This window comes from Salmo trutta, chromosome 14, assembly GCF_901001165.1.
Source record: "Salmo trutta chromosome 14, fSalTru1.1, whole genome shotgun sequence".
NCBI classification, from domain to species: Eukaryota; Metazoa; Chordata; class Actinopteri; order Salmoniformes; family Salmonidae; genus Salmo; species Salmo trutta.
The window spans coordinates 10,505,859-10,519,283 of NC_042970.1; the positions used below are offsets into that span (position 1 = coordinate 10,505,859).

Sequence of the window (13,425 nt, forward strand, 5' to 3'; positions counted from 1 at the left end):
CTCTGATAGAGTTCAGTGTGTCAAATCGGAGGGCCTGTTGTCCGGACCTCTGGCAGTCTCTATGGGGGTGCCACAGGGTTCAATTCTTGGGCCAACTCTTTTCTCTGTATACATCAATGATGTCGCTCTTGCTGCTGGTGAGTCTCTGATCCACCTCTACGCAGACGACACCATTCTGTATAATTCTGGCCCTTCTTTGGACACTGTGTTAACCTGTTGGGGATAGGGGGCAGTATTTGCACGGCCGGATAAAAAACATACCCGATTTAATCTGGTTACTACTCCTGCCCAGTAACTAGAATATGCATATAATTAGTAGATTTGGATAGAAAACACTCTAAAGTTTCTAAAACTGTTTGAATGGTGTCTGTGAGTATAACAGAACTCATATGGCAGTCAAAACCCTGAGACAAATCCTAACAGGAAGTGGAAATCTGATGTGTGGAATCACTTTCAAGCCTTTGCTATTGAAACACACAGGGACTTATTAATCATTTAGCACTTCCTAAGGCTTCCACTAGATGTCAACAGTCTTTACAAAGTGGTTTGAGTCTTCTATGGTAGAAACTGACCCAAAGAGAGGCTTGGAATGTTGGTCACAGGGGAAGGGCCATTACTACTATGACGCGGGCACCCATGGGAACCCTTTTGTTCCAAAACGTTTAGTAAGACAATGCAATCGTCCGCCTTGAATATTATTGAAGCTCTGGTTGAAAAAGGCCCTAAAGATTTATGTTATACAACGTTTGACATGTTTGAACGAACGTAAATATATATTTTTTGCACATTCGTGACGACAAGTCCAGCACGCCTCGTACATTATGAGTAGCCTTCGGAACGCGCTAACAAGAAGGAACAATTGGGACATAAATTATTAACTTTTTCGAACAAAACTACATTTGTTGTGGACCTGGGATTCCTGGAAGTGCCTTCTGATGAAGATAATCAAAGGTAAGGGAATATTTACAATAGTATATTTGATTTTAGATGGTTCCAAGATGGCGCTAACATGTATCGCCTAGCCTATTTTTCTGAGCATACCACGTCGTTTATTGCAAAGTGTGATTTCCCAGTAAAGTTATTTTTAAATCTGGCAATGCGGTTGCATTCACAAGATGTTAATCTATAATTCTTTGAATGACAATATTACATTTTAACAATGTTTTCGAATAGTAATTGTGTAAATTGTAGCGCTGATTCCCCCGGAAGCATTTGAGGGAAAATATTTTCTGAACGTCATGCGCCGATGTAAAATGCTGTTTTTATATATAAATATGAACTTTATCGAACAAAAAATGCATGTATTGTGTAACATGATGTCCTAGGAGTGTCATCTGATGAAGATTGTCAAAGGTTAGTGCTGCATTTAGCTGTGTTTTGGGTATTTGTGATGCATGCTAGTTGCTTTGAAAATGGCAGTGTGATTTTTTTGGGCAGGGTACTCTCCTAACATAATCTAATGTTTTGCTTTTGCTGTAAAGCCTTTTTGAAATCGGACAACGTGGTTCGATTCAGGAGAGGTGTATCTATAAAATGGTGTAAAATAGTCATATGTTTGAGAAATTGAAGTTATAGCATTTTTGAGGTATTTGTATTTCGTGCCACGCGATTCCACTGGCTGTTGACTAGGGTGGGACAACCCTCCAGATGAGCTTCAATGCCATACAACTCTCCTTCCGTGGCCTCCAACTGCTCCTAAATACAAGTAAAACTAAATGCATGCTCTTCAACCGAACGCTGCCTGCACCTACCCGCCCGTCCAGCATCACTACTCTGGACGTTCTGACTTAGAATATGTGGACAACTACAAATACCTAGGTGTATGGTTAGACTGTAAACTCTCCTTCCAGACTCACATCAAACATCTCCAATCCAAAGTTAAATCAAGAATCGGCTTCCTATTTCGCAACAAAGCATCCTTCACTCATGCTGCCGAACATACCCTCGTAAAACTGACCATCCTACCGATCCTCGACTTTGGCGATGTCATTTAGAAAATAGCCTCCAATACCCTACTCAACAAACTGGATGCAGTCTATCACAGTGCCATCCGTTTTGTCACCAAAGCCCCATATACTACCCACCACTGCGACCTGTACGCTCTCGTTGGCTGGCCTTTGCTTCATAATCGTCGCCAAACCCACTGGCTCCAGGTCATCTACAAGACCCTGCTTGGTAAAGTCCCTCCTTATCTCCGCTCACTGGTCACCATAGCAGCACCCACCTGTAGCACGCGCTCCAGCAGGTATATCTCTCTGGTCACCCCCAAAGCCAATTCCTCCTTTGGCCATCTCCCTTTCCAGTTCTCTGCTGCCAATGACTGGAACGAACTACAAAAATCTCTGAAACTGGAAACACTTATCTCCCTCACTAGCTTTAAGCACCAGCTGTCAGAGCAGCTCACAGATCACTGCACCTGTACATAGCCCATCTATAATTTAGCCCAAACAACTACCTCTTCCCCTACTGTATTTATTTATTTTATTTTGCTCCTTTGCACCCCATTATCTCTATTTCTACTTTGCACTTTCTTCTACTACAAATCTACCATTCCAGTGTTTTACTTGCTATATTGTATTTACTTTGCCACCATGGCTTTTTTTGCCTTTACCTCCCTTCTCACCTCATATGCTCACATTGTACATAGACTTATTTTTCTACTGTATTATTGACTGTATAATTGTTTTACTCCATGTGTAACTCTGTGTTGTTGTATGTTGTCAAACTGCTTTGCTTTATCTTGGCCAGGTCGCAATTGTAAATGAGAACTTGTTCTCAACTTGCCTACCTAGTTAAATAAAGGTGAAATAAAAAAATAAAAAAAAATATGTTCCCATGTTCTGAGCAAGGCACTTAAACGTTAGCTTTCTTACATGGCACATATTGCACTTTTACTTTCTTCTCCAACACTTTGTTTTGCATTAATTAAACCAAATTGAACATGTTTCATTATTTATTTGAGGCTAAATTGATTTTATTGATGTATTATATTAAGTTAAAATAAGTGTTCATTCAGTAGTGTTGTAATTGTCATTATTATTAAAAAAAAGGGAAAAAAAGAAAAAAGAGAAAATCGGCATCGTTTTTTTTTGGGGTCCTCCAATAATCGGTATCGGCGTTAAAATCACAATCAGTCGACCTCTAGTTACAGCCTTATTAAAAAATGGATTACATTGTTTTTTTTTCATCAATCTACACACAGTACCTCAAAAAACAGTTTTTTTACACATTTTTGCAAACGTATAAAAAATAAACTGAAATATCACATTTACATAAGAATTCAGACCCTTTACTCAGTACTTTGCTGAAGCACCTTTGGCAGCAATTACAGCCTTGAGTCTTCTTGGGTGTTACGCTACAAGCTTGGCAAACCTGTATTTGGGGAGTTTCTCCCATTCTTTTTTGCAGATCCTCTCAAGCTCTGTCAGGTTGGATGGGGAGCGTTGCTGCACAGCTATTTTCAGGTCCCTCCATTGATGTTTGATCGGGTTCAAGTCCGGGCTCTGGCTGGGCCACTCAAGGTCATTTGTCCCAAAGCCACTCCTGCATTGTTTTGGTTGTGTGCTTAGTAGGGATGTAACGGTATACAGTATGTTATCGAACCGTTCGGTATGGTTCAATACGCACACATGAACTGCGGAATTATGGTATGCCTGTCATTTTCCTATAATTTCCAAACTTGCTTATTGCGCTGCAGACTACACACACGTTGTACATTCTGATCCACAGAACCAGACGTGCAGCTTGTGGCCGTTAGGGGGCTGCTGAGGGTTGACAAACTTTACTCCACAGCAATGTCTCAAAATGTAGTGACCGCAACCCCCCCCCCCAAACAACTAATGTACAATTTGCAATAACATCTCAGTAGGAAACCTCCCTGAAGGGGCTCCATGAAGAGGGGAAACTAAAAACAAATTCTCTCAGCTCCAAGGAGACAATGGTGAGCGCTAGCGAGACAGAGAGGAGCAAATTTGAAAAGGCACCGACGTCTTTCAAATCCACTGAGAGGGAACAATTTGGATTCAGCGTTCAACATGATGACGAGGGTAAGAAGACCATAAACAAACAAAGTACAGTTGCCGTCTACTCGAGCGGAAACACTTCTAACGGGACATTTACGTGGCCATCACCCGGCCGTATCCCTTGCAGGTGGAGCTGGAGCAAGGAGAGTCCACTTGTTAGCGAAAACACAATCTCTCGCTGCTGCCTTACAACAACAATTTGCGACAAATTCTGAAAAACAAAGAAATAACAAAAGCAGTGGGAGTATTCATAGCTAAAGATTTGCAGCCATATACTGACTCGGGATTTCGTCACCTGATAAAAAAAAATGTTTACCAGCGTTAAAATGTCCCCTCCCGCACACATTTCAGCAGCAAACTAATTCCCAAACTCTATGAAACATCAGAGAGAAATTGACACAGACACCCTATCTAGCTCTCTCTACTGATAGTTGGACCTCCAGAGCAACTCAAAGCTACCTCACTGTGACGGTTCACTATGTACTGGATTGGGAGATGAAGAGCAACAGGTTGTCAAAGCTAAGAAGCACTTCATTTTCATGTTTTTCTCCCCTTGATTTCATACAGTAGAGACAGAAACCAGGCCTAGTCAGTCATGCTGCCGTTTTTCTGAATGGAAAGTTTGTCTACAGGCAAAATAAAGAGTTCATTATTTAAAGGGTGATGCGTTTACATTTTTTTCTTAAATATAAAGATACTGAAACCGTATGGTTACCGTGGCCCACAAACCGTGATACATACCGAACCGTGGGCCCATTGTACCGTTGCATCCCTAGTGCTTAGGGTCATTGTCCTGTTGTAAGGTGAACCTTCGCCCCAGTCTGAGGTCCTGAGTGCTCTGGAGCAGGTTTTCATCAGGGATCTCTGTACTTTGCTCTGTTCATCTTTCCCTCGGTCCCGACTAGTCTCCCAGACACTGCCGCTGAAACATATCCCCACAGCAAGATGCTGCCATCACCATACTTCACCGTAGGGTTTCCTACATACGTGACGCTGGAGGAAACCTGGCTTCTCTTGATTTCATCAGACCAGAGAATCTTGTTTCTCATGGTCTGAGTCCTTTAGGTGCCTTTTGGCAAACTAAGTGGGCTCTCATGTGCCTTTTACTGAGGAGTGGCTTCTGTCTGGCCACTTTACCATACAGGCCTGATTGGTGGAGTTCTGCAGAGATGGTTGTCCTCCTGGAATGTTCTCCCATCTCCACAGAGGAACTCCGGAGCTCTGTCAGAGTGACCATCGGGTTCTTGGCCACCCTGATAAAGGCCTTTCTCCCCTGATTGCTCAGTCTGGCCGGGCGGCTAGCTCTAGGAAGAGTCTTGGTGATTCCAAACGTCTTCGATTTAAGAATGATGGAGGCCACTGTGTTCGTGGGGACCTTCAACGCTGCAGACATTTTTTGGTACCCTTCCCCAGAGCTGTCCCTTGACGCAATCCTGTCTCGGAACTCTACGGACAATTCCTTTGACCTCATGGCTTGGTTTTTGCTCTGAAATGTACTTTCAACTGTGGGACCTTATATAGACAGGTGTGTGCCTTTCCAAATCATGTCCAATCAATTGAATTCACCACAGGTGGACTCCAATCAAATTGTAGAAACATTGCAAAGATGATCAATGGAAACAGGATGCACCTGAGCTCAATTTCGAGTCTCATAGCAAAGGGTCTGAATACCTATGTAAATAAGGTATTTTCTAAAGCTGTTTTAGCTTGTCATTATGGGGTATTGTGTGTAGATTGATGAGGAAAACATATTTTAATCAATTTTATAATAAAAACAGTAACGTAACAAATGTGGATAAAGTCAAGGGGTCTGAATACTTTCCGAATGTAACGGAACAAAGATTATCAAGGGCTAGAAATTGCCCAGCAATAAAAACGCACCCAGAGTACACTTTTCAGAGTAGCAAATCAAATCTATATTATTCTGGTCCAATAATTGTTTCTATCAATAACATGCACAACACTACGACATACTGATTGATTGGGGCTCGAGAGATGGCACCTCTGCATAAATTGTGTCCTGATGTCTAGGACTTCTTCCCTGTATTTAGGATCCAAAGTAATTTCTGTCAGGAAGGGTTTGTAACGTGGGTGTGTCCAAACAAAGACTACTAGCTTGCTAACGTTACCTGCTGAAACGGTGTGTAAGATGTAGGCTAACAGTAATGCACATTTCACACAAGACATCTAACTAACACAACTCTCACGTAGTGCCCACCTCCACTCTACACTCCAATGGCTACCTAGCTAAAGTAGCTACCTGACCGGGTAAACCATGTTTCACTTTCAGGTGCGATAAAAGCAGGTGACCTTAGAGAAGAACATGCTAAGTTAACAAGCTAACGTTACCCTCTAATTATTAGCTGAACGGGGTCAAATTCAATGATCCGACAGATGGAATACAGTTTGTTTACAAGTAGCTAGCTAGCGTAGCTAGCATGCAGTAACGTTAGCATTATTTAAATGTGGGGAAACATCAGCTAGCTAGCATATACGGCGAATTTAGCTATTGAGAAAGTAGCTACCTCTCTTTTCTTTGTTCTTTCTCGGTATTTGAAAGTTCAAGCGGTCCCCCGCTTTTGGAATATATTGCGTAGAAGAAGATACTCCGGTTCTCGGTCTAGTCTCGGTATCACCAGCTTGCTCGGTACCAGAATGCTCGCCATCTTGACTTGGTGTAACGTAACTCTCGAGTGGGATGTAATATTTCACTGAGCTGTATTTCGATGCAGGGACGCTGCCACCACTGTGGCTCTCCATCTTAGATAAACACTTATTTGACAAAAAAAATGCAATAGACACTGATTTTTCTTGTTAAGTCGGCTGAGAGTGTTTTTTCCCCACACATTCAGAGCGCAGACACTCCAACCACATCTCCGCCATGCTGCTTCACTGACGTTTTCGACGCACGGATGCCTTGCTCCCTCCACCACCGCTGACGGATCAGGCAATCGATGCATTGGGTTTTATGCGAAGGGTTTTAGCGCCACCTGCGGGTATATGAACGAACGGCATGATGGCTCACTTTATATTACCTTTTACATGTGAGATATACGAAGTCATTATACAAAGAGTAGGTTGTTTTATTTAATTTTATATTTTTTTTTCATTTGTGTTTCCGAAATATTCACAAGCACTGTAATCCTTCCACGTATTCGCTGACTAAAATAACCAGCTCGTGAATGACTTGCTATTTGTTCTGTTGGCCTGATGCACAGATGGACAAAAGAAACCTGATCTGGCATGAGGTAAGGCCCTTGGGAGACAAGGTACGCCAATGCCTGTAAGCCCACCCATAAGGCTCTCTCTCTGGGGAACAGGGGCATTGTGTCTAGCCTGGTCCCAGATCTGTTTGTGCTCTTGGCCTGACAATTCCATAAGGAGTTGTGAAGCAAGCAAAAACAAACTGACATCCAAGCTAACGTGTGTCTGTCTTCTCCTTGGTCTGATTGCATGTGATTGCATCATGACAAAGGGGAGTTAAACCAACCATTAACCAGGGCTCAGGGGACATACACCAACACCTGGGGTAGCCTTCTAAGAGGGCCCCAGCCACTACTATTGGCTAAGAAGCCCCGTGAGGAGGGGTAATCAGCATCTCTAACAGTTGGGCCGTTAAGGGTGTTCCATGCCATGACGATATAATTCACTCTCTTTGTGCATGATGTTTACCAATATAGTTGAGAGACATTTTACTTTATTGTAAGTTCACACAAAAAATCCTCTAATCTTATACATTGTTGTAATTCTTTCTAAATATCAATTTAACTGTATACAACAATAATATTAATATGTATATATGAATAGTGTGTAAATAGTATTTTTTGTCACTTGGTGTCTTTTATATATATATAAAACTCTTGTTTATTTATTTATTTGTATTTAATGTAATATCTTATGTTGTTGTTGTCTAGTACTGTTCTGTACATTGTCATGTATTTGTATGTTTTATGTGGACCCCCCAGGAAGAGAAGCTGCTGCATGTGCAGTAGCTAATGGGGACTAAACTCAAATTATATTGTAATAATACATTGTATGACCCTGTAAAACAACACATTTCATTGCACCTATCCAGTGTGTGTGACAATAAAACATTTATATTTTGTATTATTTTGACTAACATGTTGTTACATAGAGGGATTCAAAGGTAGTAGTCACAACTATCTTGTCATGAGTCTAGCAAGCATCTGCTAAGATATTGATGTAATGTATTGTAAAAATCTTATCAGTGAAATAGCAATTGCATTTTATAGCTAGAAATGGACCTTGCTTGAACACAGCTACATGTGAAAAATGACAAGTCATTACATGGAATATAGCTTAATATCACAACAGACCATAATAAACATGACAAATATGGCTTGGTTCATATCTTTTATTTGGTACAGTCTAAATTCCATTAGGTTGTACATGTTCATGTCAATCTTTTTCAGTCAGTTCATATATCATATTTCAATATAGTCTCTTTACCTTTCAAGTCCATGTGTCTGAAGGTTTACATAGCCTACAGCCACATAGTAGCTAGTTCTGAAACCCTTCTTTTCCAGTCTAGTTCTTTAGGCCCTTCACATTCCCATATCTCCCTGTACAACCATAATTCTCACCTCTAGTCTCCAGCATGAACCAAACAAAAGCATATAACATTCATTCATAGGAAAAAATTACTATAAATAGACATCCTAAAGAATACATTTCTTTAAAAAACAAAACAATAAAATAATATACTGTATTTTGGATATTTATTTTAGTGATTACTTGGTCAAACTGATTCCTTTTTTAACATGTGACATTCTATACAAATGAAAGAGAAAATGAGGCCCCACAAGTAAACTTGCACAAGATTATAATTACCCGACACGTACACATTTTTGGCAACGATGTAGCAGTCCTAGTCTTTCAGTTCAACACCGAGAGCACCCAGTGACAGAGGACTGGTCTGGGCTTAGCTATATGACACATGCGACTACTTCTTTAAACAATACAAAAGTCTCAGCATCGCTTTTTACACAAATGTCCAGTGAGTAAAGAACTTTGTGGGTGATAAAAACCTGACACTACTAAAACACACAAAAAATAATTAATTTAATACTGTTTTTAATACAAAGCTTCTCTGTAAGAAATTGACTCTTAACACCACTGAGAATATTTCTTCCTCCAGGAAGGGCTGTTTACTTGCTGTAAAATGCTTCTGTTCCTACTTCCTACTTGTGGAGAAATAGGTGGTCCTATAATTTTATATATTTTTTTTCGAACTCATATTCATTTAAAATCAAAAACAAAAATTTGTCACATGCGCAGAATACAACAAGTGTAGACTAACGTGAATGCTTACTTATGAGCCCTTTCCTACCAATGCAGAATTGAACTTTAGACAGGATATAAAAAATAAACACCCAATAAATTAATCAAACCAGCTTGACCCACCAAAAATAACAGCTCTCCCCTCTGAGTGATGTGTTTATACTAGGTTACATTACCGAGAGGCCAGTTCTAGATGCCAATTGCTGATCTCTGGAACGCCATAGATCTGGAACGCCATAGTTCTAGAACCCCATAGTTCTGGAACGTCATAGTTCTAGAACCCCATAGTTCTGGAACGTCATAGATCTGGAACGCCATATTTCTGGAACGTCATAGATCTGGAACGCCATAGTTCTAGAACCCCATAGTTCTGGAACGTCATAGATCTGGAACGCCATAGTTCTAGAACCCCATAGATCTGGAACGCCATAGTTCTAGAACCCCATAGATCTGGAACGCCATAGTTCTGGAACCCCATAGTTCTGGAACCCCATAGTTCTGGAACGTCATAGATCTGGAACGCCATAGTTCTAGAACCCCATAGTTCTGGAATGCCATAGTTCTAGAACCCCTTAGTTCTGGAACGCCATAGTTCTGGAACGCCATAGTTCTGGAACGTCATAGATCTGGAACGCCATAGATCTGGAACGCCATAGATCTGGAACGCCATAGTTCTGGAACGTCATAGATCTGGAACGCCATAGATCTAGAACGCCATAGTTCTGGAACGTCATAGTTCTGGAACGTCATAGATCTGGAACGTCATAGATCTGGAACATCATAGTTCTGGCTAAGATGTGGGAAGAATCTGTAGCAAACAACTCTGCCCCATTAACACTGTTGTAACCCATCCTTAACAAAATGAACTCTGACCCCATGTCAAGTCCTAACAACAACAACATATCATCATATTGATTGTCTTTGAAAACATTCTTCTGGTCATTTTGACTGGGTCAATTATTGCAAACACAACAGGTTCTCTAGATTCCTACATACAATATATTCTATATATATAAAAAGAACATCATCTATGTATTCTCTTTGCTCTGGGAGACCACAGTAGTGCAGTGGGATAAGGGGTGATGGCAGTGTCTCTAGTTGTGGTGAGAAGGTGATGAGAGGAGCCTGTCTGTAGGGTAGGAGGACTCTGCCCACAGCAGAGGTCAAGAGTCAGAGCAGGAGCAACAACAACAATACTGTCCTGAGGTCTCAGTCATGGCTGCCTTCCTCTCCATGTAGACATCCATAGTAGACCTGACAGTCACAGCTAAAACACATGGATGCCACTGCTATAGACTACACCACTGTCTCATAGAAAGAAAGTTAAGAGAAAAACAACAAATGAAAAAAAGGGGTAGAGAAAATAAGTGTTCTACAATATCCATCCACTGTGTTGCCTCCCTCCCGTATATAAAGAACATTGCCATGTTACCACCAATACTGCCCAGGTGTAGCCTTGACACCCCAGTGGTCACACTTCTGCTAGCCTGCTGCTGCTACTAGAGTCTGTTTGGTCCATCTGGGCAGAGCCAGGCCAGCCTGTGGTGGAGTCAGAAGCCTCGGTCGTGTCCATGTCCATGCTACAATCTGGAGAGTCTACAGACGAGTCACTGTCACTGTGGTTCATGCTCTCTGGCTGGGGGGCCAGTGCTCCTGAGAGGGGAGGTGTTGTAGGACTCAGAGGTCTCTGTGGGCTGAGTAGACATGGACGGGGGTCTGGGTCACTGCTACTGGTTCCCACCGCTACAGGAATCCCCACCCCCATGGCCGACTCAGTGGCTCCTTTGGCCTGGCGGATGCAGTTGAGCCACTGCTGTTTGTTGAAGGCATCGCTGGCTTGGAACGAGTGGGACTGGAGCTGGCCGCCACTATGAAACAACACTCTGAAGAAGTTTTTGGCTGATGTGGGAAAGGAGAGGAGAGATGAAGTTAGATACAGGCCGATTCCAAGTTAATGACCACATTATTAATAGGATAGGGGTGTCAAGCTCCAGTTATTGTTAATAGGATAGGGGTGTCAAGCTCCAGTTATTATTAATAGGATAGGGGTGTCAAGCTCCAGTTATTATTAATAGGATAGGGGTGTCAAGCTCCAGTTATTATTAATAGGATAGGGGTGTCAAGCTGCAGTTATTATTAATAGGATAGGGGTGTCAAGCTCCAGTTATTATTAATAGGATAGGGGTGTCAAGCTCCAGTTATTATTAATAGGATAGGGGTGTCAAGCTCCAGTTATTATTAATAGGATAGGGGTGTCAAGCTCCAGTTATTATTAATAGGATAGGGGTGTCAAGCTCCAGTTATTATTAATAGGATAGGGGTGTCAAGCTCCAGTTATTATTAATAGGATAGGGGTGTCAAGCTCCAGTTATTATTAATAGGATAGGGGTGTCAAGCTCCAGTTATTATTAATAGGATAGGGGTGTCATGCTCCATTTATTATTAACAGGATAGGGGTGTCAAGCTCCAGTTATTATTAATAGGATAGGGGTGTCAAGCTCCAGTTATTATTAATAGGATAGGGGTGTCAAGCTCCAGTTATTATTAATAGGATAGGGGTGTCAAGCTCCAGTTATTATTAATAGGATAGGGGTGTCAAGCTCCAGTTATTGTTAATAGGATAGGGGTGTCAAGCTGCAGTTATTATTAATAGGATAGGGGTGTCAAGCTGCAGTTATTATTAATAGGATAGGGGTGTCAAGCTCCAGTTATTATTAATAGGATAGGGGTGTCAAGCTCCAGTTATTATTAATAGGATAGGGGTGTCAAGCTGCAGTTATTATTAATAGGATAGGGGTGTCAAGCTCCAGTTATTATTAATAGGATAGGGGTGTCAAGCTGCAGTCGTTATCCACTAGGGATAAACCATAGAGATCCTATAATTCCTATTCCAATGTTCTATATGTAATTGTATGGATTAAACACTCACTCCTCTCGTTGTTGCTGAAGGCTCCTCTGATGGAGCCTCCCAGACGGATCTCCCCGTCCTGCAGGTCCTCCCACTGCAGCTCTCTGACAGGGATGGGCTGGCGGTACAGCTGGTAGTGCAGCTGCTCGCTGTGGGTGATGGTCCTGGTGATGACCAGCACGTCCTGGAACAGGAACACGTGGAGCTTCTGGAGGAAGAGGGGAGAGGAAGGTGTGAGCTGCTTTTTCCTCATTTAAAAACAGATTTATCCAGGTTACTCAATGGGATCTCATTAGAATATATTTATCAAGGGAGCCCTGGAGGCAGCAGTAAGCAATAACAAAAAATGCAATACACCAATACACAATACAATTCATAGCTACATTGGAAATAAGGTCATTGGACCAAACAGGGCCAGATATTTCAGCAGCAGGCCAACTACTCCCAGAAAATCAAACTCCTCAGACGAGAAAAGAGTATGAACAACACCAGCATGGGTGGTATCTTTACTTTAAACACACTCCAGTTTACATGCTCTATTTCATACACAAGTCTCAGAGATACTTTGGACCATTTTTTCCTTTCCATGTGATGAATGGCTTCATGAGCTGCCACTGCATGATACATAAGAGAACATCTTCAACTTTTATTTCAAGTTCAGAACTGGAGTAGGGAGTGATGATGTGTTCCTGTAACACTTCCACTGTTTGATTTAAGAGGACCAGTGTTTAGTAAACACTGGAAGACTTTTAAGGGAGTAGAGACAAAGTTATATAATGTTGTAACAGACTTTAGCAGAGATGTGATGTAGAGGAATCCAGGGTTGTGTTGAGTAAGAATACAGTGAACCCTGACGATAGAACACCCACTAACAATACTCCATCAAACAGGGATCTGTCTTCTCTCAACATTTCCATTTTCACTTATAACAACTCTTTACCTTTCTGAGATACTGTTATAAGATGGTATAAGAACGAGTCTAATATAGAACACAAGCCGGTCATGGTTGACCATAAAGGAACAGAACATCTGTGGCGGATGTGAGTACAGGCTATGTGTGTCTGAATGAAGACCCTCAGGTTTCAATGGGCTGGTTTAGGTGAAACCAGCGTGACAAGATGAAACAAGAGAAACTTTCATATGGTTGTCTTTCTCTCTCTGTGTCAGTGTTCATCCTTAAATAACAACACTTTA

General features: G+C 41.6%; 2 protein-coding genes across 4 annotated transcripts in view; both read right to left on the reverse strand.

Moving 5' to 3' along the window:
* The window catches only part of tasora (transcription activation suppressor a), a 28,722-nt gene extending 21,752 nt beyond the window's left edge, over window positions 1-6,970 (reverse strand). The window contains exon 1 of the mRNA XM_029774409.1: window positions 6,548-6,970. Coding sequence (XP_029630269.1) covers window positions 6,548-6,782 — 235 coding nt within the window. The 5' untranslated portion in view covers window positions 6,783-6,970. The remainder of the gene's footprint in view (window positions 1-6,547) is intronic.
* A 1,413-nt stretch (window positions 6,971-8,383) lies between these two features.
* Window positions 8,384-13,425, reverse strand: part of LOC115207378 (rho guanine nucleotide exchange factor 3) — a 114,325-nt gene continuing 109,283 nt past the window's right edge. For all 3 annotated transcript variants that reach the window (XM_029774412.1, XM_029774415.1, XM_029774414.1), the window contains 2 exons: window positions 12,253-12,439; window positions 8,384-11,222 (listed from right to left, as the gene is read on the reverse strand). In XM_029774412.1, the coding sequence (XP_029630272.1) occupies window positions 10,795-11,222; window positions 12,253-12,439 (615 nt within the window). In that variant the 3' untranslated portion in view covers window positions 8,384-10,794. The remainder of the gene's footprint in view (window positions 11,223-12,252; window positions 12,440-13,425) is intronic.